At 37.6% G+C, this 25,962-nt stretch overlaps 1 protein-coding gene across 1 annotated transcript in view; it reads right to left on the reverse strand.

Annotated features, from left to right (window-relative positions):
- Positions 1–25,962, reverse strand: part of SEMA3D (semaphorin 3D) — a gene marked incomplete at its 3' end in the record, with an annotated part of 127,526 nt that overhangs the window by 24,166 nt on the left and 77,398 nt on the right. The window contains exons 8-11 of the mRNA XM_079549169.1: positions 25,208–25,350; positions 12,073–12,187; positions 10,113–10,182; positions 9,365–9,509 (exon numbers count right to left, since the gene is read on the reverse strand). Coding sequence (XP_079405295.1) covers positions 9,365–9,509; positions 10,113–10,182; positions 12,073–12,187; positions 25,208–25,350 — 473 coding nt within the window. The remainder of the gene's footprint in view (positions 1–9,364; positions 9,510–10,112; positions 10,183–12,072; positions 12,188–25,207; positions 25,351–25,962) is intronic.

Consider the following 25,962-nt stretch of genomic DNA (forward strand, 5'->3'; position numbering starts at 1 on the left):
TTTGTTCCTGTATGTAAGATTTGACATTATCCAAAATATTTTTTATTAAGAACAACACATACAGTGACAAGGGCTAAGCTTGTTCCTCCTTCACTGCTGGCAAACTCCCTTCTCACAGCCATGCAACTTCAGCCACCATTGCCAAAGCTTTCTCTCAGGCTCAGGACCAGCCTGGACCACTCCTTCCCTCAGGTTTCAACTGCCATGACATTGCTGGGGAGGATGCTAGTGGTAAAGCCCATGCCAGCCTTAAGCAGTACAGTGAATTCAGGTCTGTGCTTGAACTTCTGACAGAATCACAGAATCACATAATGGCCAGGGTTGGAAGGGACCTCAAGGATCATGAATCTCCAACCCCCCTGCCACATGCAGGGCCACCAACATCCCCATTTAATACCAGACCAGGCTGCCCAGGGCCCCATCCAACCTGGCCTTGAACACCTCCAGGGACGGGGCATCCACAACCTCTCTGGGCAGCCTGTTCCAGTACCTCACCACTCTCTCTGTAAAGAATTTCCCCCTGATGTCCAACCTAACTTGTCTTCTGACTTTACTTAGTAAGAATGCAGCTTGAGTGATTTAAAAGACTATAACTCATTTCTAGACCTTGTGTGGACTGATTTTGATGCCTATCTACAGAAATGAGAAATTCTGTAAGAGTACCTACTTGCTTAGCACTATTTCAGTCTAGAACAGTTAAGCCTCCCTATATTCATAAAAACTCCATATTTTTAAATTGAAAGTAGAGTTTAGGATCCTGAATCACCTAGTAGCTTTTGAAAATTTATCCACAGACAGTGAGTAAGTTAAATTGAGATACATTCCATCATGTATTAGGTCATTTTTCCAAATATACAATTTAATGCATAGCTATGAAAAAAACTGGCAAGAGAACAAAGTTGGGATTGTATTATTATCCTCTGATTCTTGCTGAAAGGACATCCCCTGAAAAAAGCAGTTTAATACAGGTACAATGTAGGAAAAGAGGAAAGTCCTACTGAAAAAAGATAAGATAGTTCATTTGGAAATATATGTTGTAGTGAATTATCCCTAGAGGTTTTATGATAGCTTTCCCATAAGAATTTCACCCTCTGAAACGCTGAGTGTGATCTTCAATGTTCCATTTCTTGCTGTGCTTTCAGAAATTAAAGGTTTTGCAAGGTTATATACTTGAGGTGGGCTGTAGTCTGCTTGTTTTTTGAAGATAGCAGTAACAGTTTAATAAGTTCACAAGGACATACATGAACTCATATTACATAGCAAAAGACACAAGACAATACAGAAAGAGTGTTCCCTCCACAAGAAAAAGTAGATTTTAGACTTGAGAAAAACAAAAAAATTAAGTGAACTGTGGTACAGGAGACACGACTCAGACAGCACAGTATCTACACGAAAAGAAATAATGTGTGTTCCTGTTGCACAAGTATTACTTCAGAAATATGCATTTATCCTTATCTTTAGATCACTCCAGGTCTGAGTCTTTTCCCCTTCTGTCACAATCTGACCTCCAAAATCCTATTGATTTGAAAAGCACGTTTATCTTTGCAGGAGCTGATTCGAAGTTTGTTGAAATCAACAGTAACATATGTTCTTTAATTGCCTTTGGATAAAATCATGCATCAGACTGTTCTACATAGGATGAGAAAGAAATTCACTCTTCTTTGCTTCTCCAACCATGCAGTAACACTTCCCCTGAGTGAGAACTGCAGGTTGGCTTTCCCTTATACTTACATTCTCTGTGGTTCATGCTCTGAGCTGTGAATTACAGTGCATATGTTCTGGAACTTTGCTGATTGCTTTCCTATTGACAGCTCAATCCCAGAAATTCATTTATATTTATAAAATGGGAGTAGCCCCATGGATCTTAGAGATGCCCTAGATTTTTTGCCAAAAAATGTAACAACAGAGGAAGAGGAGAGCAATGACATCATCCACTACAAACTACTATGATAAAATCTCTACCAGTACGAAACTACAAAGCTGTTGAAGGATTCCCAAAGGCCTAAACCCTACCATGCATGATACAGGGAAATTTTTGCCAGCCTATAAACAGTTCAGTAAAAATAAGGACTAAGGATTTGCTCAAAAGATCCACTCAAATCAGTAGGACTTTGTCCAATTGTTTTAGTGGGCTTTGGATCACCTCCTAAAAGACCATGACCAACAAGAACAGCTGGGCAGGTGTGATCCTGTTATGCTGGCCAAGAGTGCTATTTTCAGAGGCATCAGTAACTGCATGGCACGATGGATGGAACAAGGGAATGAAAAATTAATTTGGGCCAACCTTTGGCAAAGTCCTCAGGCAGCTGTTTAAAGCTGTGTGTCCACCCATCATTACAGAACAATTCCTGTGGGCTCATGTTTCCTTTCATAGCAATCAATAGGATGCATGATGATAAAGGCTGCACGTCCAAATGGGTGAGTGAAGCAGCCTTTCACCTCTGAAAATGTGAGTTCATATCCTGCTGCACGTCACATGTGATAGTGATAGCGGTGTGCTCTGCCCAGTTCACATTTATTCACATCATCAGCACCAGGTGCTGTCTCAGATATGTGACATCTCCTACTGCAGACAATAAGAGATTTGCATTTATATCAAATGTCACAGGATTAGGTTGGCAGGGCTGCTTTATGTGGACTACAAAAGAATCTGGCTCCACAAAAGTTCTTACAATACCATTATCCTATCTCATCTTCTGCTTTTGCAACAGGGTGGGATTCTTCTCACCTGACCTAGATTCTTGTCTTGTATGTTTGAACTGCACAAAGGAAGTGCTTGTCTCTCCTTCTGACAGAGAAATCTAAACAACTGGCTCAGATTTGATGCTTTTCTTCTAGATAGATGTCATAAAAAAAAATTAAATTAGTAAAATCAGTACTGCTAGATAAGAATATTGTGAGAAATATATTCACCATTTAATTAATTTTTAAAGGTTGCTTAGGCTTTCACTTTCATGAGTGATAGCTTCATTTTGTTTCATTTTCCAAAAATGAAAAATTAGAAACAAAAACAAATCAACAAAATAGACACTGAGTTTGAAGTTCTATGGACATCTCTATTCAACTGCTGTATAAACACTGTGGCACAAAACTTTCAAAGAGTCAAATCAGTAGTAATGTAAAGGCTTTCCAGTGCATTTGGTGTGAGCTCACTTTGACAATAATGCACTTGGACTGAATCCAGATAATCTGAAAAAAATGCCTTTTCATTCCCTTTTATTTCATTCACCTTTTATTTATATCCAAGTACAATCAGAAGGTGGTAAAGTACGGCAAATCTTTCTCAGATAAAACACTCCATGCTGCACATATGTAAGGTTTTCTGTCTTTTTCACCCATTAAGTTTTCAGCTTAGAAGAGTGCTGGATGTGTGGATCTCACACAATTCCAAAGATGTATAGTGTGACAGTGTTAACATTATGTGGGAATCCTGGCCAGGATTTTCAAAAGCTGATGCCAGAAGTTAGGCTCCTAAATAAACGTCCAATTTGCCAAAATGCACAGTGCTTAGTACCAGCCTGTGAACTCAGTAAGAGCTGAAGGATCTAACACCTACTAAAACTGTGACAATTATTTGGGAATCTAACTTTAAGGTATGTAAAAATACATCTACTTTTCATTTAATTGCATGTCTTTAATTCAGCAATGAAACTGTCTGCTAACAATTTCAAAACAGAGTGAAGTTCCCTGTGAGCTGTAAGAATTTTAATTTTAAGCATGTCAAAACTTCAGTTTAAAAGGCATTTGTTACATTGAGCATTGGACCCACTTTACAAAAAGCTTAAAACACTCATAGATTATATGCACAATAGGGACTTGATAACACTGAGTGAAGTTGGCATCTGCTGGTTGGATTTTGCAATGTCCAGGCTTGCAATTTTGATGCATTTCACAAGGGGAAAGAAGCACCACATCAGTAAGGCACTCTCTTGGGGACATATGAAGTAGCCAGTGTGAAATCTGAAGGAATGAAACAGCTCTTAAATCTCTCTCATTTTGGAGAACTGGATGCCTTCACCTGGGTGTCTCTTATGCTGGAGCAATCAGCTCTGTTTCAGACACACAGACCAAAGCCACCCTAGCAGGAGCCCTGTCCTTCCTCTTGAAGTTGTTTCATTTTTCATGGGATAATTTGGTTTCAGCTTAGCCAAAAGTAGTAAGAATGTTGCTCAGACATTAACCAGAAAGGGAGAAGATTTCTTTTCCACTGAAAAGCTCTGCGGAACATTAGACCCTCCCTTTAAGGGAATGCACTAACCATAGCCAGGAATTAATACTGACACACTCCTTCTTGCTCTAGCTATCAGTGAATGAGTATTTAACCAGTAATTAGTTAATATAGCCACGTAGTCAACATTCTCCTGCAGATCCCGGTAAAGTCTTCCAAACTTTAAATGAGTTCTACTATAGTTACCAAGCAAAAAGTGGAGAAATTGAATTACCTTCAGCTAGTCACTACTGTTTTGAACAAATTGAGCTTTATGTCCATATAATGCACTGGCACAGACTGTATGGAGAGACTGTATATGTCCCATCCCTGGAGGTGTTCAAGGCCAGGTTGGATGAGGCCCTGGGCGGCCTGATCTGGTAGTTGGCAACTCTATTCATGGCAGGAGTATTGGAACCTTGGTACTATGGTCTTTAACATCCCTTCCAAGCTAAGCCATTCTATGAGTCTGTGAATCTATTATAAGTTCAGTGAGAAATGCAGAGTCTGAGGACTGAGGGACTAAAATGTAATGCCGAGGACTGGTGTGATGCCCAGAATTACCTCAGAAAATTGGATACTTGTAGTTTAGCACTTTCTGTGGTACAGATGGCAGCTAAGGAATGACTCTTGGGGCTTAGGCACTCACATCCATTCTGAAGAAAAAAACTTGGTTTCTGAGTGTCCTAAACAGTCTGTGGCTTCTTCTCTATAGTCTGATCAGAGCTACACAGTAAATAGAGACATTTACACAGAGACTGTGTTCCAGTGGATGTATGAGATTTGTTCTATCCTGTTGCAGTGATTGTATTGAACCTTCATATTGCTCTTCCATTTAACACACCTGTGTGGCGGACAGCAAAGGCTGACATAAGAAATCATTAATGTGTATATAACCGTAGGAGGCAGCTAAGTGAGTGAACTTGACTTTGCAGGTGGCACACTGCAATTCTCTGCTGACCTCCTCAAGCTGGAAAGGTGACTGAGTTTGCAGCATTTTGAAAGGCTGCGATGAATTGAGAGGTGACTCATGTTCAAGAAAACATGTTGGTACGTAGGAGGAGGTGGAGGAGGCTTTCTCAGGAAAATAAGCCCATAAAGTGAAACATTTCACTTAATTAAGCAGCCCCATTTACAGTGGGGAGATCAAAGGAGACAGGAATTGGAGAAGCAAAGAATGCAGTCTATCCCATAAAAGATCAGGTAAAAGAGGAAGATAAGTCTAAAAATAACAAGGGAAACCTGTGCAACCCTCGATGTTTTATGCATTCTCTTATTAAAACAGCAAAACTAACCAGACATGAGGACAAGGGACAGCTTTTGGCAGCCCATATTTCTCAGTGGCTCAGCCAAGTCCCAGTGGGATGAACAGCACACCTCCATCAGCCTGTGCACTGGGTTAGCAGAAAAAAACAAAAACAAAAACAAAAACAAAGAGGTTTCACTAAGGAAAGGGAGGAAAAAAAAAAAAAAGTGAGAAAGATCACAGAAGGATCTGAGGATACAGAAACTTAAAAAAAAAAAAAAAAAAGAGAATAAAAAGAAATAATTAAGTAATTTATTCAAATAAATATTAAAAGAATTAAAAGAAAACAGGATCTCAGTATTCAGATCTGAAGTGAAGAGAGGCAAGATACAAAATACAAATGAAGGAAAGCAATGGCTGCTGTGCTGGATGCTTCTTGTAGCTAAGACTACAGTAAGATGCAAGATTCTTACTTTGCTCATTCAGATCTTTTTGAGGGGAACCTTTGGCAAATCAGTTAGTTAGAAATCCAGACTCACTGTATTCAGTGTTTCCTTGAATTGCAATTAAATACCTAGGCACTGTGGTAGAGCAGACTGTTAACCTGTGTCATTAAACACTGAGATTCTGTTCAAGAATTTGTTCACTGTTAATGAAATGACAATGGTTCCTATGTATCCCATCAGAATTTTCAAATAGGATATATGCAACGTGAGGTCTTTTGATACTGCAATATTCACAGATATATAAATATACTAAAACTCCCACTTCACTAAAAATCTTGTTCAAATGTCTTCTGTTATGACTGGGAAGACATTATGTAAACTCTATTTGAGAATCCAGGAACACATTTTACAGGAAGTGCCTGATGATTCCTTTATCAAAGGATAATTTCCTTGGTGAAACCCTAAGAGAGTGGAAGAAAACTGGAACTGTTATCAGGGGACAGCTGCAGATACACAAGTCCAATTTTAAAACTGCTCAGGAAGATAAAGCAAAAGCTCTCTTGATTTTCAAACAGCCCTTTATACACCAGGGCTGCCTGCTGTGTGTTTTTTTTAATTTATTTTTTTTCCAAATTGAAAGAGATTTCAAACCTTGTCTCCATTAAATTTATATGGCATCCATGTGCTCTTTAATACTGCCAAGAGAAGTTGGAGAGAAAAGCTGCACGTTGTGCTGCACCCGAGCAACAGACAGCATAGACAGGGTCCTGCAGACACCAGAGGGCAGGCAGACCTCACTGCATCACCTGCAAGATGCTCAGCACCAGCAAGGTATGACATCACAGCTGTGTTGAGAGTTTATCTCCGACACAAATTGCCGCAGGAAGCATTTTGTCAAAATTTCAATATCAAAGTGGTCACAGCCTCTATAGTGAACAGCTTTGTTTACTTGGGAGATAAAGGCAGCTGAGCCAGAAGTTAAACTAGGGTGAGCAGTCTCCTGCTTCTGTGTGAATGCTGAAAGGAAGTCAATTCTTCCCTCAAAGCAAAACATCAAAGGAAAAGCATTTCCTAGTAATGCCATTTTTAGACTTTGCCAGTAACTTCAAATACAAGAAATAGAAAATAGGGGCAATGCTGACTATGCTAAGCTGTAGCTAACACTATAGCACTAAGTAAAGCTTAAATTTCAAAAATGCTCCAGTAACTTTAAGAAATGGACAGATTATCCCTCTGGCTTTGTTCTATGCATTCCTGAATCACCCCATAGCTAGCAAGAAATGGTGAAATTAATCTTTACAAAAGAGCACTTTTGCATTCAGACACACTGCAGCACTCCATGGGCACATAGCATGCTGCTTCTTTTCCTTCAACCACTGTGTTGCTTTTTTAGATCTCAGCCTAAATCTGCTCAGATTCAGACATTTGGCCTAGCTCACTTCAAAATGAATGACATGAATCTAATTCTTCTTTGGGTATGCTATCTTAAACCACCACACCTGAAGTTTGTTTCAATCTGAGACTGCTGGCTCACTAAGACAAATGAAGTAATAAATGTACCTTATCTACATAGTAACATTACAGATATCTTTCTTCAGAGATCTTGTTTCAGCAAAATCCACTCCCCTTCTCAGCTTGTGGTCAGACAAACTCCTACAGAAATCCAAAGTTCCTAAGGATTTTTATGAGACCATTTTCTCATAGCTGTTATCAAGTGCTTAAGGGAAGCAGTTAGAGAATTAAGGGGCGGCTTACGGAAAATATCCATTTTCTTTAAACTTTCCAACTTTGAAAATACTTGTTGAGCATGGATATTCAAATCAGCGATAAAGATCAGCGCTGACATGCTCCAGCATGACATTTCCTTCCTTGCGAATCCCAGCTCAACCATGTGATGGCTAATACACTCAAAAATGCAATGAGCTTATGACCCGTCTATCTGTGCTGAGTGTTCATCCTTATGGGGCACTGTAAGGTTTTCAAGAGAGTTATTTTAATCTCTTTAGATGCCATGGGACCAGCTATTGTTCTCACTGGCACCATTTTTGTACTTAAAACTAAACGCATCTGCGCTTCTAAACCAGTAATGGAGTTGCACATGCTGAAAAAATAATAATAGAAGAATTAAATATAATTTTCTTTTCTGGGGGTGCCATATATTTTGCATGAGAGAGAGATGCGTAAGCATCTAAATTAGGATCTTATTTGCTCCAGTAATGCAGATTCTAGGCGGTTTGAATCAATTGCTGGAGCTGCCTTACTCTTTATGGAAAGATTTCTTTTCCCACCAGTCTGAAGCTGAGAGAAGAGAATCAGAGCACAGAGCACACACCTGTGCTATGAACAACCAAGTGCAATAGATAGATTGGGAATGGACCAAGCAGTTGTATCTATTGGAAGGATAATGAAGAAAACATAGAAAAATAAGGAAAAGAATGAAATGAAAAGCTAAACAAGTTAGATAATAGGACTTCAAACAATGGTTATGGTAATGCTGCTGTCAGAGAAGTAGTGCAAAGACACTCACATGGCCTCTAGGCAAGGTACCAGCAGTATCCCAACCTCAGTAGTTCAGAGTTTGGCTGTATTTGTTTTGCTTCTTACTACTAACTAGTTGAATGAGTACTAAACCAAGAAAACTATCCCATAGCTGTTTTACTGCTAAACCACTGCTCTTCCAAATTGTATGTACCAAGAGTTGCTCAAAGTTTTGCTGACACTTTAAAAATAAATGCATTTTCTGGAAATACTGTTTTCCTCTTCATCAGCAATGTATGCCTGTGCTTTTCCAAATTTAATACCAAGACAAAAGTACGATAAGTGTTCTTCACTAAATTCTTTCAACATTCTCTTCTTTGTTTTGGCTTAATCATTGCATCTACGGTATCACAGATTTAGAAGTATTTCCAGATACTAAACTTCACTTTTCTTCCTATCACGTTTATTCCATCACATAAAGTCTGCAGCAACTAACTCCTTATTTTATATCAAAACAGAACACATGTACAAACATACAGAATAGAATCAATGACCATATCTCAAGAAATTTTAAAATCAAGGGATTTTAACAGAGATAACAGAAATACAAGATTCCAAATTAAATACCTAATCATAATTTAATACTCCATAAAAACATGGATTTGGCTTTTTATGAAGTGTTGGCACCTCAGAGGTGATTCCAACAGATAGAAATAGAGCTGGACAACAGTAGACCACAATAAGAGAGAAAATCAGGAAATGGTCTGGACACAATGTTATGTCAGAGAAGTGGAAAATGCATATTTATATACATAAATTGAATAAGGGTAGGTAGAAGTCTGAGCTCTCAACAGAAGAGACAGTGTTGTGAGGGTAATTTGAAACATCCTGCCTGAGTGGAAAATATAAATTGACAGTCCATGGAGGACAGAAAAGTATGATTGTCTTTGGCTAAAGATAGAAGTGTGTAATTAAGGAGACACTTACGGTACCAGGTCTGGGATATGGGATACGACCTTCATATTGCACCCATCGATGATCCGCACTCTCTTTGTGAGCATAAGGGCCATTGAAAACAGCTCTGATATCTGCCATGCTGTACACACAAACTGCAGAGCCCTTGAAGACAGAGCTGAGAAGAAGACAGGCTGATAAGCATACTGTAAGCTCATTTTCAGAGCACATCTCATCTGGTGAATCAATTCAGTAATTCCACTGAGTCTGAAGGGTTTTCGATCAATCCTACACCTGAGAGTTAATATAAGTGGTGCTAAATAGCAGACAACGTGGACAGCTTTGCTCAGACAATACCTGGTATTGTTAGCTTTTGGGAGCATTTGATAGACTGTTATTTTTCTAGTGTTCAGTAGGTTCCATGTGTCATTTATAAACTATTATGATTATGTCATTGTGTTGCAATTCATTCAATTGTAAATATTTTATTTGGTTATATATGCTGTGGAACCAGTATAGTGGTTGCCTCTTAACTGAGGAGTCATTGGCAATTTTTCTTTGTAATTCCACTGTGAATTGCATACCTAGTCCTTAAGTACATTTAATTCAAAAGTTTCAAAGACAAAATAATTATTTATTTCATTTATGAAAATTCTACTTAAAGTACCTCAATATCATAGCTGAGAGGTTTAATTATTTTAATAGGTTTAATTAATTAATACATCCCTGATTAAGACCGCCTGTATTTGTTTCCAAAGGCAAACATGATCCTAAGACATACCTTGTTGTAGTGAAGACTCCATATACAAGAGGGTTTCTCTCATCTCTTGTAGAAAGTAAGAATATATCTTCTGTAATGGGAAAATATTGTGATTTTTAAATTATTATTATTAAACAAACATTGAACATTTCTGCATTTAACACTTACAATTTTGATATTTGTAAAAATAGGTTACTTTTGTCTAATTTCTGCTGAGTGAATTTGTGCTGATAATCTGTCATTTGTCCCTTTGCAGATAGCCTGTTTTCAGACAAAACCGGATTTTTACTTTCCAGCTTAGGGAGTTATAAACACCATAACTCTGATAAGATTAATTCAAGTTATAATCAATGATTTTGGGTAAAAGATAGAGATGGAATCATAAAATCATAGAATCAGCAAGGTTGAAAAAGACCTCCAAGATCATCCAGTCCAACCATCCATCTACCACCAATAACTCCCAACTGAGCTATGTCTTTTAATACAGTATCTAAACATTCCTTGAACACCACCAAGGACAGTGACTCAACCCCCTCTCTGGGCAGCCCATTCCCGCACCTGACCACTCTTTCAGAGCAGTTTTTCCCTATCATCTAGGCTGAATCTCCCCTGGCGCAACGTGAGGCCATTCTCTCTAGTTCTATCACTAGACATGTGGGAGGCTGACCTCACTTCACCTCAACCTCCCTTTGGGTAGCTGTAGAGACCAATAAGGTCTCCCCTGAGCATCCTCTTCTCCAGACTAAACCACCTCAGTTCCCTCAGCTGCTCCTCATAAGACGTGCTCCAGACCTCTCACAGCTTTGTTGCCCTTCTCTGGACGCTCTCCAGGGCCTCCATGTCTTTCTTGCAGCGAGAGGCCCCAAAACTAAACACAGTACTCAAGGTGCAGCCTCACCAGAGCTGAGTACAGAGGAATGATCACTTCCTTGCTTCTGCTGGCAACACTGTTTCTGATACAATCCAAGATGCCATTGGTCTTCTTGGCAATCTGGGCACACTGCTGCATCACATTTAGCAGAGCATCAACTAGCAACCCCATGTACTTTTCTTCCATGCCGTCTTCCAGCCACTCTGCCCCAAGCCTGTAGCACTGCATGTGTTTGTTGTGGCCAAAGTGCAGGGCCCAGCACTTGGTCTTGTTGAACTTCATCCTATTAGCCTCAGCACAATGATCCAGCCTGCCCAGATCCCTCTGTAGGGCTTTCCTACTCTCAGGCAAATTGACACTTCCAGCCAACTTGATGTCATCTGCAAACTTACAGAGGTTGCACTCAATCCTTTTGTCCAGGTCATCAAAGAAGAAACTGAAAAAAACAACCCCCAATAGCAACCCCTGGGAATCACCACAGCCAGCTCTTGGGCTTGGATCCATTTCCCCCTATGAGACAGGCGAGACCCATCTGAAGATATCAGACCAGGTGCCAAGTAAACTGTCCCATGTTTTAAATAAACAAACAAACAAACAAACAAATATATAATCCTGCAATTGCATCAGTCTCTCAGACACATATTTATGAGATGGGTGTTCTCAGTCCTCGCAGTAACCCTCTCTACCACTGAAGGGATAGAGGAGAACACCACCTGTACTCCTGCTCCATCAACTAACCACTCCAATGTTCTGAAGTCCCTCTTGACATTTCTCAGTCCTTTCTCACTGACTTCGTCACTTCTGACCTGAACTATCAATAAAGGATAATAACCAGAGAGGTGAATCAGACTGGAAGGTTTCCTAGAAGTATTCCTGACCAGGACCCCAGGTAGGCAATACACTTCTCTAAGGGTAGAGTCTGGATAACATATAGGAGTTTGTTCCTCTCAGATTGCTTACAAAAATCACTCTTCTTAGATACTGTCAATACTGCTTGGATAATTAGTAAAATCAGAATAAGATGTGGTACTTCTGTAAAGAATAATAAGAAAAAAAGAAGCACAAGCAAATCTGATGACAAAATAAGCTATTAAAGATAAATCAACTTACGTAGCTCATCAAAATGTGTGTCGGCTCCCTCAGGACCAGGTATTGAACACACTAGCCTGGCTTTCAGAAAAGTAGTCCATTTGTTTATTAGGCTCCGCTGACCTCCCACATCATTCTAATAAAAATAATATAAAGAGACTAAATTATTAAACAAATAAGAGCCATTGTAACACAGGCTGCAAAGTGAAGGACAGTCTTTTCAGAAGTAGCTCCAGTAATCATTTATTAGAAAGAGTGATTGAAATTTTCTGATTATGCCTAAATACATTTGCAGTGTTCTCAGAACAGTTCAAGAACTGAAATGCTGTGAAACATATGTTATATCATGTGATTTTTTGTTCTCTGTAATGCAAATTTTTGCAATCAGTGGTTCTTCAAGAATTGTTTTCAAACTCAGAAATAATAAGGAACATTCAGGATAGATTTCTCAAAAGAGAAAAACTATATTCATCAGAGGTTCCAGGGATGTAAATACTGTGTTCTTTGTTTTATTTATACATTACACAAAGATATGCATTCCAGTAGAAACCACTCATGTTATTTTAATAATCTCTGTTATGGAAATATCAATTCATCTCCATAAAAGACATTTTTAAAAAAACATTATTATTATTTTTTTTTTAATAGAGGTTTCCAAGACTCCAAGACATGAGCATACATGCCCAAATTCTTTTTAGTTACTGGAGAAAGAAAAGTACTGTATGGAGCCACTTAAAATTTGAATAATCCTACTCAAAAGGTAGGTATCCTTATATTGACTTTGATCCTATGATCCCACATGCTCCTGTTAGGCAGGTGAAAGGGAGACAGGATACACTAATTCCATCCAACTACACTGAAGAATACAGATGTTTCCAAAATATTTGGAGATTTTCCAAAATTTTCCTTTGGAGGGAAATAGAATACCATGAAAATGTTTTTCAAACTATTGAAGATTATGAGAAGGAATATGAAAAAGTGGTAATAACTGATTTTCAGGAAAAAAAAAAAGGGGGGGCGAGAAAAGATAGTGTAGGAGGAGTTGCTTAGAAGACAGAACAAGAAGTCTGCCTAGGAGCTTTCCTCCTTCCACTGAGTATATGAAGAATTTAATTAATGACATTTATCTGTCTCTGAAGGCTCCAAAAAAACCAGATGTATTTAGTTTCTGCAGTGCTATTTAGGCCCCAAATTTTTTCAGCTTGACATCTGTAAGGATAATGATACTCCAGCAGCATCCAAGAATTCAAACCCTTAAGGGAAATGTTCTCATTGCTAAGAGTAGTCCCCCAGATATATATTCTGAATTACCCCATGAAGATGCCCACTTGTTACAAACTTTAAAGCTTAATTGGGCCTGGTAATACAAGCACTACAATGCTGGTCATAAATATTCATCCCATCTGGTTTCACCATAAGACATTTTTATTTTTATTTTTTCAAATTGGCTTTGCAATTCTGAAGGTATGGAACCAGACAGTAGGAAACAGTAGGTGATAGGGATTGCATAGTATCCCCATGGAGTATATTTGGTCCTTCAGGGCTGGGGCATAAATATTAGAGACATTTAGAAAGATGGATTTTTGTGCTGAAATTCACTTCACCAGAAGTAACACTTCTTTGGTAATTCACTCTAACCAGCTTTCCTTTTCATGTATTTGCTACTTTTAAATAGGTTAGCTCAGTTGGAAATGATTCCTGTTAATCTATAGCCTTTGGAACTGCTCTTTCAAGTATTGCTACCTCCCCTCTTGATTTCCTAAAGACTTGCCAAGCCCAAAGCTTTGCATCTAGCCAACAGATTTATTACAAAGGTGTCAAAACTAGCAGTCTTAAGCCAATAGGAAAAATAAGCTCTGCATGTGTGTGTTCTGTTCAAAGGCACAACAGATAAACTTTGTGGACTAATTAAAAACAAACAATTACTAAGATGCAAGAAAGATTCTTTAAAAGAAACAAGACACACCAACAAACTCTAAGCTTTTTTGTTCCTCTGTCAATACAGGTTAGCAAAGCATTACTTGTTTTGCAGAGCTTCCACTAAGATTTCTAGTGGATGGGGCACAATGTCACAGGATCCTGAGATGTCAATAAGAGTGTGGCTAGGAGAAACCCTCCTAGAGAGGGGGAACCAAGATGTGGTGGGGTTGCAATGGGAAAACACCACCATTGCTTTGCTCAGGCTCCTGCTGTAACAAGCATTCAACTTCTTCAAGAGATTGGAAAACCCATACTTGTATTTTACCATCCTAAGCTGTGATCCAACAGAATATTTTTGCAGAAGTTTATTTTAAACACTACTGACTTCCTAGAGAGTAGTGTGAAGCAAATCCTGTGCTTGAAGGAAGCAGTTTTAGCAAGTGCTATGTGCTTTAAGACATAAAATTCCACTGGATTTAAGATGTGTCCATATTTCCTCAGTCTCAAGCCAGGACAAGATGTTAACCATGTTACTTGAATTAGCACAGGCATCCACTACATATGCCTTAAATTTGAAGAATAGAGCCAAAGGTTGCCAATAATACTGTAATGTTTACAAAAGAGCAAGGGAAATTCAATGACCAGCCAGCACTTCATGATTTACTAAGTCCTTCTGAGGCCAGAGATTCAAAAATTTATGTTGTAGAAGTCAAGGACACAAAAGACCTTTCACTGATTTAAATATTTGTGTTCATAATATAATGACATAGTCACTAATATGCTTCTTCCTACTTTCATTGCTGAATACAGAAAAATAAACATTTTTTTAGGAGGATTTCTTTCATTTTATTTTCAGTTTGATTAGTAGTCGTATAATACTCTTTAACTCTTTATGTTATTTCTGAGTAATACTGCGTCTTTGCTTTCGTAATACAGGTGTATTATCACTAACGGAGAAAGTGCAGGAATTGACAAAGACTGCAGCAGCTTTATCCATAAGTGGATTTAGCTCAGCTTAGCTTCAAAAACTATTGATAGTTTAGACATCCCTCTGCTTCTTGAGTCTCAAGTAGCAGTTGTCTTAGAAATCTGTGGACATCTTCATGCTTTGAATAATGTGTGTCCCTCCCATCCTAACATTATTTTGCGGTCAGTCTGAGAGAAGTATCTTGAAGCTTCAGCTGCTGGAGAACATAATCTCTGATGCAGATTATTTGCCTTTTCTTCAGACCACATTGATACAATCTCACAAGCTCATTAGCTTTGTATCATGTCTGTCTTCTCAGATATGTATCCCTTGGGCCACCATAGTTCATTGTTACTGACCTCTGAGTGCTTGGACAAAGGGCATATGGCCTTAAAATCTGTTTGAGACTGGGTTGGTACAGAAAATACAAATTCATTCTGTGGAAAAGATTAGTTAATATCAGTCTGCAGTAAATCACTGATGTGCTCAAATGCTGCAAGCTGGTATTCATATAATAAGAGTACAGGCTGGGTAGTCAGTGGATAAGAAAAAATGAACAGAGGAGAGAAAATCACTACAACAGAGACCAATCAATGCATAGGTGACCAGAAAGAGGGGATGAACACAAAGCTACTCAGTCCTAAAATGATTGCTGGACTGATTTACAGAAGAACTCAACCTAACAGTGTCAAAACGTGTGCTCAACTTGATGAATTGAAATGCTTTTTTCCCAAGAGATGCTGATACTGTAGACAAGGAACAGTAAATATTTCAGGGAGATGAGACAAGAAGACAAGACAACTTTGAGCTCTGAGAGAAGGGGAGGGCAGCACGAACAAGCTCTTCATTCCAAAAATGTTGCTAATCTACTCATAACAGATGAACAGTCACAAGTATCTGAAATGTTATCTCCAAAAATATCACTTCTAAGCACACTGGATTAGCAGAGTTTACTATTAACTTTGTTACATTACAGATGAAGGCACTTAGGACTGCATATATCTTTTTGAATATAAATAAAGGTTAATTAACACTTTCTGCTTCATAATCTCACAAGCTGTAACAGATACCAGTGCTTCCGCCTGAAATACCTTATTTTTAACAGGAAGAAGTGCCTGTGAAATCTCAGTTATTAGTGTTTTCATAAGTTAGAAATTCAGATAATTGCTAACTAGAAGGTGGGCAGTGCAATCTGTCATGTGTTGAGGAAAGATTTCAAAAAGAGATTACAAAGATCTAAAAACAGAAATTATCTACAAAAGTAGTTCCAGTATTATTTTAAGAAAAATAAATTAGAATTAAGTTTACTTTTAAATTAAATGCAAATTTATAAGTGTATAATGGGATTGTATTTGACAGAAATCTTCACATTTCAATCTTTTTTTATGACTAGGTACTATAAATAATCAGTTGGAGTGAGAAATCAGATCTCTAACAAGACACAATAAGAATTCAAATATTTTGTGCGCATCTTCAGTGAGTCTGGTTTCATATGTGTCATGGCTTTGTGATTTTTGGTTTTCGGTATTCCACATCATAACATCATGTAGTGCACTGGGAGTTAAAGTGTTAATGCTTCAATTCTGGGTACCTGTCCCAGTCATGGGATCTGGCCCCTCTGGGTTGGGCGGTCTCTTACTGCCTTGCAGTGGGTGCTGGAGGGTTCTTTCCTAGCTGTAACAAGCTTTTCAGGTTTGACTCAGTCTCAGGAAATCTTTCTCTCTTCTATTTTATTTGATTTATTAGTCTCAATTTCAATTAGATTGTATTATATTGTGTTATCTTGCATTTCGATATCACAGTTAGTAAAATACATTTTCCTCCATAGGTCACTGATGCTGGCTTTTTTTTTCCTTCCTTGAGCTCTCATCTCTCTATTCCTTTTCCCTTTTGTGGGGCCTGGGAGGCGAAGGGGGGCCATGGGCCTACTGCCCCCATCACGGGCATAGACTGATCTAGTTAAATCCGTGTCAACATGTAAATATATGAGTTTCTCAAAGAAAGAAAGAACTACTTAAATGTAATATCTGTGAAGAATCAAGGTCATATAATGTATTGCCTTAGGAGAGTTTTATGCAAATCTCAACTTTGTGATCTGTAATTTATGTACAGCAAAACAAAACAACTTGTTTTTCAAAACCTCTGGTTAGAGACATGTTACCAGCTGATTGTGAATATAAAAGCCATTAGAAATATAATATTGCCTGTAATCAAGTGATTTAAAAATCTATTTAGAGATTTTCTGTTGCCTCTATTTTCTATTCTATCGTATCTTAGACATTAAAATGCATCAGTGCAGCTTCAGTAGAATTCACAAATGCATGGCTTGGAATCCGGTAGGGAGGGAAACAGACTGCTACAAAACTAAAGAACACCTGCATCTTTGGGGTTTAAATCTCTTATTTGTTTGTCAGTAACAGTGACAAATTGAACATTAGAACAAAAAGTGCAGTTTTCTGAAAATGAATCAACATCGAAGATGTCAAACAGTGTGATTCATAGAACTTTAAAGACAATAATTATCCAGAACAGCCACTTAAATTACATATATTAAATTAAAAAGAAAAAAAAGAGCAGAATTTCTGGAAGCAGGTTATTAATTAGAGCCAAGATGTGCAAAAGGACATTCTGTCCTGAATGAAAGGAAGTGCTAGAGAACTGAAACTGCAGAAGGCTCTGGAGCCCTTACCTCATGAGCAGTCTAGCTACATTACACCAGAAGGAAATGGAATGCCCAGCAGCAAAACTCTACTTTTTTGAAGGGAAGGGAAAGATAAACAAGAAAAGAAAAAGAAAGGGAAAAAAAAAAGCAACAAAAAACTTCTATCAGTCTTTTTAAGTGGAAAAATAGCCAACAGTCTATCAGTGGGCTTCTTCATAGTTTTCATTTAATTCTTATGTTTTATTTCTGTCCCTACCCAACTCTATCAGATACCAGAATAACATAGGCAAGTAATTTTTTTCTAGTCCAAGCCATACTGACATCACAGGAAAGATTCCTTCTGTCATTTCAGCAAGCTCTGGGTCAGACCCAAAAACATCCAGCAACACATTAAGTGTGACTGGGAGGGTGAAAATACACTTGCAGTATACACAAGAGAAAAGAGGTGCACGTGATGTAAAACTTTGACTGCTCTCTGCTAAGGATATCTTATGTAAACTTGGGAAATCAGTTCATCTCTCTGAGTTGATTCGATGTGCCAGTGAGAGCAGTAACTCTGTTTAGGAATTCTGCTGTTTATATGAGATGACAATCCTTCATGGGGAAATTTTCTCATTATAGGGTTGCATATACTTCATATAAGATACCAACCCATCTTGGCATAGTGTTAATGTGTAACACTTCTGCTTGAAGTAGCTGATACAAAGATCAGGATTTGAGCAGACTCAGCCTCAGGAACAGCATACTTACTGACAAGGACATTCTTTGCTAAAACTAACCTGGCAGAACAGAGTAAGGCTTCAGCCTGTGCGTTGCACATGGCAAGGTCTCTATCACCACTGTTGCATTTGCATACAATTAGACAAGAGAAACAAAAGTGTAAACACACTGTTCATAGAAACTGCTAGAGTCAACAAGAGAGCTGGACTAAATTTACAGTAGGCCACATCTATGTGAAAATGCCCTCTCTCTGAACCATAAGTGAGAAACAATATTTTAGCTTGAGGTCTTGTCTCTTAAGGAGGTTTAGTGTTATTTCATTTGGAATGGTAATGTAGTCAAATGAAGCATGCATAATTGTTTGAATCAATATGGAAAATTTTGATTTTTGTTTTAGAAAGTGTTTAAACATCACACTCAGAGATTTACGTTGCATTATGTTTGGATGGGATCCAAATCTAACCATAAAAGAGAAGTAAGCATTACAAAAAAAAAAAAAAAAAAAAAAAAGCCAGAAGGTAACAGAGTAAGATAAGAAGAATCAGAAAGAACATATTTCAACGTGGTTGGGACATATGAAATACTAAAATTAAGCTTTGAATGATAAAGTATCATCATACTGCAGGGCCATTCAATAATCCTGCTGAAATTACTTCCAACAGGTTTAACAGCATTAAGAACACTCCCAAAAGCCACACAAAAGCTTATGCAAAATAGGTGTACTCTACTGTATCTATCATTAGCCTGTGCACTTCAACTTCAATGGAAGATTGAAGTGAGCAAAAAATTGAAAGAATGATGGCTGAACTAAAAAAAAAAAATTAATTAACTCTTAGGAAAATCAACTTTTGATTGTAATCTGTGGTTTATTCCTCTGTGTTTGACTAGCCTTTACTTGTTTCTTATCTGAACTCTCATATATACTCAATGTAAATTTTATGCTGTAAATCCATAAAGGGATATAAAATGACAAGGTAGAAGAAAAACTAGAGAGAAAAAATTGTTCAGATTACAAAATGTAGCACTCCTGATCGTGAAGCCATAGGCAAGTCGGATAATTAGAACAATCATGCAGCTAATTTCATAGAGGAGGGCTGAATTTATATGTTTTGAGTGCAATAAGAGCACTGTGAAACCTAACACTGAAGTCTTATAAAACAGTGGGTGGTGCAGACTAAGATAAAATGATTTATTTCTGAAACAATCAGCCTGAATTTGCCATGCAATTTTGCATTCTTAAATAAGAATATATTGAATTTCACATTCTAGGGACCGCAAGTAGGCCAAAACTCCTTGTCTATCTGCAATGGAAAACATTTCAAAGCTTTCAAAGAGTGATTTGGGTTGAAGATGGAAGGCATCTTCCTCTAAAAAATCATCATTTCTCCTTACCAATTTAAGAGGATGTCAATTAATTACTTTCTTAGCTTGGACATTTTCAAGTGCCTAAAGACACAAGTGTGAGTCACTGTGATCACAATATTCACAACCACAAACATAGAACTGGAAAAGCATGAGAACAGAACAAAGATAGGTCAGTATCTTACAGATCTCTTTAGATTTCAGCACTATTCAATAAATACCATAAAAGCTTGAACAGTAAACCATGAAGTGCCCTTTTTTTAATAAACGTACAGGTAGGAAAAAAGCAGAGCGATTATTTTTATCACATAAGAAAACTTCCAAAATCTCTAAGGCATCACTTATTATCTTAAAGATATTTGACAGTCCAAATTGAAGCATTCTGAATTCTGGGACTTCAGATTAACATAGGTACCTCACTTCCAATAACTTCCTTTCTTCCAAACTGCTGAGTTTCCAACATCATATTCTGGCAATGAGTCTCCGGCAACTAGGTTTGTTTCTAGAGTTTGCTTCACAGGTTGTGCAGCTGCATGTCCATAATCCAGTTTCTAAAGTTCTATCTTGATACTGCAATTTCTTTTTCATTTTCCCTAAGGCTCAGTAAAATTCAGTCACACCTCTTCATATGTAAGCACAGCTTACATATTTTTGCTTCATCTGTAAATCATAATTCCCACTCTTTCCCCCTCCCCCCCCCAAAAAAAAACAACAAAAAATAATACAAATTACAATGTTGAGACACACCCAAGGCCAAAAGACCTGACAAAGCTTGCTGTTACATCTCATAATTCATCACAGTTAGAAAAAAATACTGTATGGATCTGGGCTGTTTCCAACACATCAGACCTCAAAATGAAATCATCTCGATGAGCATCTGCTTTTCTACAACATTTGAAAACTTTCAGGCAGCATGTAATATTAAATTGCCAAGCTTAGGAGTCAAAATGGAGCTGGCTGATGAAGGATCCACAGCTGCAAAGATGCCTAGTTGGCAAACAAGGGCCTAAGTTTTCTTAGGGATTACATTTTCTAAATGGTTTTAATCATGATTTTATATATATATATATTTATATATATATATATATATATATATATATATATATATATACATATATATATATATAAATTAAAACCAACCATGGTTAGGATTGTGGCTAGGCACTATTACGGTGATGAAGGAAGTATGTAAGCATGTAACAGGCAGTAAGTTAAATCTCGTCTGGAATGAGTTGCCTCCAGAACTGGAAGCAGGATAGCTGCACGAGCATGGCACTGAGCCCAGACTAATTAGCCCTGCTGAGAACATGTTAACATGGCTATTTTGCTTCCGGTACCCAAGCTAATATTACTGAACAGTAAAGCGCTATACTATGCGGACAACTCAAATGCTTTTTGGAGAGAGATCAATTATCTGCACAGTGATGCATTACACGATATAGAAATACAAAGAATGTTAATGAGCCAGTTACCTCCAGTCACAGCAAAGGCATGGCTAGACTATTTCCAGGACAAGAAAAACACCGCCCTACTTTTACACACCAGCAGTCCCACAGCATAGCCCACCGGAGACCCTGCATTCAGACATGTGGCAGAATAACTCCCTGCTGCCACTCTAGGAATACAAATTGCCTTCAAGCACCAGACAAGAGGCAAGGTCGTAGCCTTGAACTCTGCTCGTGTTCATGGCTTTGGAAATAAATCACATTACTCTAAGGTGGAATGCAGGGTGTGTCCTGCACTCTCGACTCAGGAGTGCTTAAAATGATTACATTCCAGTGCCTTTAGAAAACACAGTTTAACCAAGAGGGCTGTGCCTAATTGCTATATTCTCATCCCCAGGTACAGTTTGGTATATGAGAGGGTGGAATGAAGGGGTGAAAAAAAAAAAAAAAAGACAAAGAGCTCATTTGTTCCCACTAGAACAAAGGACGCTTCTGGATGCTGAACGCTTTGAGAAACATGGGAACACATCAGGGGCTGCAGGCTGATTTCTTGGCAGTTGAGGTCTCTTGGAAATCAGACTCTGAGACTGTATGCAGCAACTTTTTCAATACATCACCAAAACTGTTACAGAGAAGACTGTAGTTCAGCAAATACAGAGCTATAATAATAAACAGGATTCTCACACTGTAGCAGAGAGACTACTGCTTTTGGCTAGTATTCCACTCCATTCCAACAGAATGAGGTTTCAACTATGAAAAAAATGTATGTCATTAAAAAAAAAAATCCAATAATCTCTTTTTATGCATATATGATGTTGCCCTTAAATACAATTACAATACTGTCATCATTTTTTGTTAGTCATGCATACTAAAGTATAGCTGATGTTGTTTGACAGTGGAGGACACAGTGCATAGATGCTACATTCTCTTTTCAAAAGCTGTCTCAGTGCATGTAATGACTGTGACATGTCGTTAGCTTATGTAAGCTTGTTCAGCAGTATGGGCATCAAGACAATGTAGATGTAACAGCTTGCAATCATGATTCTAGCAATGGAAATTGATGGGCTCATGCTCTTAAGAAGCTGTTTGGAATAATGTATGTTATATGTACCTGTGTATCTATTTATGTTTCAAAAAGCAGATGCACGCCATTGGCAAATTTTTAGTAGTCAGTTTCTCTCTTCACTTTTGACCTTGCTTGAAAAGGAAGACAATATCCCAACACATAGCACTTGCTATAAGAAGGAACTTGCTATAAGCAGTAACAGGTTATAGACAAGTCAATTATACATTTTCCACCTCTGTCAAAACAAAAATGGAAATGCCATTTGCCATGATAAATTACACAACTGGCTCTTAACATCACTGTTGAAAGTACTGTCTCCCATTTCATACTGATATCCCCTGGTGATGCATAGAACACAGATGACATAAATCTAAGCTAGTACTATTTTGTGCTACAGTGGCTGTGTTATTACAACATATGTTTTGAGACAGTAAGTATAAGCGTGGTCTTACGAACAGGACAAGTGACAGCTGTGGGACTCTGGGCAAAGAGCTACCAGTGAAAGTGCTGAAATCTTCTGAGACTCTAAGTAGCTGGGAAAAGGGACTGCTTTCCAAAGAAGATTTTCCCTAAGGGGAAGGATCAGTGAGAGACCATATTGTTGAGTCACTGAAAATTAGCCAAAGAATAGGCTGCTCTGACCAACCTCCTTATTAAAAGCAAAGTTTATTCTAATTTCAGCTTGTAACTCTGGCATAAATGTACAGGAGCCCTAAGGCACGATGAGGTAGAAAGCAATTGAGCTCTGGTAGAAAGAAATTGGGGTTACACTACGCCAATTATTTTAAAAGTTGCTGGTTTTCTACCCTTCACTGTTATTCTATGCTTGCAAGGGAAAGAGGGTGTAACATTTTGCAGCACGGGTCACATTTATGAGACATGCTAAGTAGAAATTGTCATCTGTCATTGTAAGCAAATACATCAATTCTCTACTTGAGAGAATTAAGAATAGCAGAGGTGTCACAGCAGACCACAGATTTAAAAAAATCTCAGTCTGCAAGCAGTTTAGTTGCATATTTTAATTTATATTAAAATTAAAACTTTATTTGCACTATAATAATTTTCATTATTTGCAAAGTAATCAAGAGAAATGTATAAAAATGCAGGTGTCTAAATTTTCAGTAGAATTTTTTATTCACAAGGAAGTACTCAATAAATAAACAAGACAATGTAAATAGGGCATTAATAATAATAAATAACCTTACTTACCACTTTCTATTATTTTGTCTTGACTATTAAAAATAAAACTCAAGACAATTTATTTCTACTTAACATGATCACTCTACAAATTCAATTTAATTCAAGGTACACAGTGCCATTAAGATTTCCTTACAATACTTTTGCTTTTATTATGACACCATATCTGCTTTTTCTCTAGGTAAAGGATACAGAACTTTAACTAACATATCTTTGTTTAATACAATCTCCCATGTGCCTTCTCTTGAAAGTTGTTGTCTACTAATTTTTCTTAATGGATTAAGTGCTCTCTCATTATCAGCAAATGCCATGTCTAGCAGCAAATCATATGTGTTTGCATTTCTATTCTGCCATTAATCACACTGCAGTGAAATATCCAACTAAAGATTATCCATTATTTCGTCTGCCTAAATCCCTACTAGAGAACTGATTTATGAATGAGTATTTTTGTTTTCTTAACACGATAGGTCAAGGACAGAAGTGTGAAATGGCTCTGGTCACTGAAATTTCGATTGACAGGAGTTTGCCGGTCTGCAGAACAGCCATAGATTTACATATTTGTGTACACGTGTCTACTTTCTGTTTTAAGTGTGTGTCCATTAGCTTTCTGGATGCCTTTCTCTTAGACGTATCCTACTGCAAATCACAAACTCTTCTGTTTATTTACAAGCTTTCAAGCTTCTCTTTGAAAAGGTCATTTTCACAGCCAGTAAAATCATTTTGCTCAGAAAATGCAAGTAAATGAGGACAACTGAACAAAATATCACATAAATGTACCTGCTTATGTGATTACTATGATGGTGTTGTAAATATCTAGCTCATTACATGAGAAACATTTGCTCAAAGCTTATGTTTAATAATACAAAGAAAAAATTTAAGTCTCATTTTCCTGACTTTTGCCAGTGATTCCTGGGTACCTGGTTTACTGAGATTAAAGGACATGATGGAAGCATCTACCCTGACTGCATGTCTTCCTACAGGAATATGGGATAAAGGAGAGGGTAGACAGTATGTCCATCACAGAATAGACCGTTTCACTATAATGGAAAGAAGACATTAGCAAAACCAGTAGGCTGTTAAACCACAAACTATTTACTGACTGTTTTCCTGTAACAGGAACTGGTTTATCTTCTCATTACAATTTGAAGGGGCTTCTGCCTTTAACAGAGGTGGTCCTTCAAAATGAATGAAGCTCATAATGAAAATCAGCATTCTGTGTATCATAGGGACAGAAATCTTAGGGAGCAAAACCAACATAACAAAAGGGAAAATGAAGAGAGCTGTCTTTTGAAGGAGACTGGGCACCAACCAAACAAGTCTTTTTACACTGCAAACGAGCCAGCTCCTGGACCCTGCTAGTAAACAGGTCAAAGACCACACTTTTTCACAGGGCAGGAAACATCCAGGTGGGTGCGGATATAGCTCAGAAACTGTATTTTTTTAGCCAGTCCCACCCCAACTGATTATCAGGAATGCTCAGAAACAAATGAATGATCTCAGCTCTCAGTAATGTGCTGTACTGATCTATGTTGAAGGGATAGATTTGTATTCCCCTTCATTCACTGAGCACTTTTCACAAAAATCCAAATACCTTGGCATTGTGTACATGTCAACAAGTCAATCCTTATTGAAAGCTTATGAAACAAAGCAGGTCACTCTTGCACATCCAAAGGTCAATACGCTATCATTTAGACACAGGGTTTTCATTTATTAACGTAGTAGCTTTTCTAAAATACACACAGCCAGGATGGCTCAAACCCAACTCTTTTCTTAATAATGAACATTATTTTAAAAAGAATGAAAGACAGAGTTCTCACCTTACAAACTCTCCCAACTCGAGAAAGAATTGTCTTGTCAGAGGTGCTACTATCTTGTGATATTTCTCGGAAAAAGAAGTAGATTTTGTCATCATCTGGATTATAGGTGTCCGGGATGGGAAAAGTTGCAATGAATTTTGCTCCTGGAATTTCCCAAAAAGAAAGGATTTAAAAATTCTGATGAAAAGTCTTCATACTAAAATTCTTCTTCAGTATCTACATTTATGCTGCATTTTCCACTGAAATAAAAAATATCCTTATATAGACAGATGGTGGCAAGTTTGCCACTAACTCTGAGAGAAAATCACTATGGATCATGAAGTATTTACTCTTGGTATGATATTTTTGTGTATATTGTTTACTGGTACTTACACAAATATGTAGCATTGGCCATTGCTCCCTCTTTGAAAATAAGATGACTTTCAGTGCAATGATTGCAAAAATCTGCCTTAATGCTCTTGTAATCAACATCAAGTTAAGTGTTTTTTCCCAAACTGCATGGTAGAGTTTCAATTAATTTCATTACACTTTGAAGCAGTTATGAGTACAGAAATACAGTACCATTTACTAGAAATAGCTTGCAAATGATTCAAAGAACTCTGATTGACCACAGGATGAAAAATTCAAATATAAATAACAGATTTCCAAATTTTAAAATTTCCCACATATCTGTTTTTAAACAATCTTACTGACTACATCTACAAAATTCAACACAGTACCTTGCTGGGATTCCCAGAATAATACAGAAAATTCCA

Source organism: Tetrao urogallus, assembly GCF_951394365.1.
Source record: "Tetrao urogallus genome assembly, chromosome: 1".
Taxonomy (NCBI): Eukaryota; Metazoa; Chordata; class Aves; order Galliformes; family Phasianidae; genus Tetrao; species Tetrao urogallus.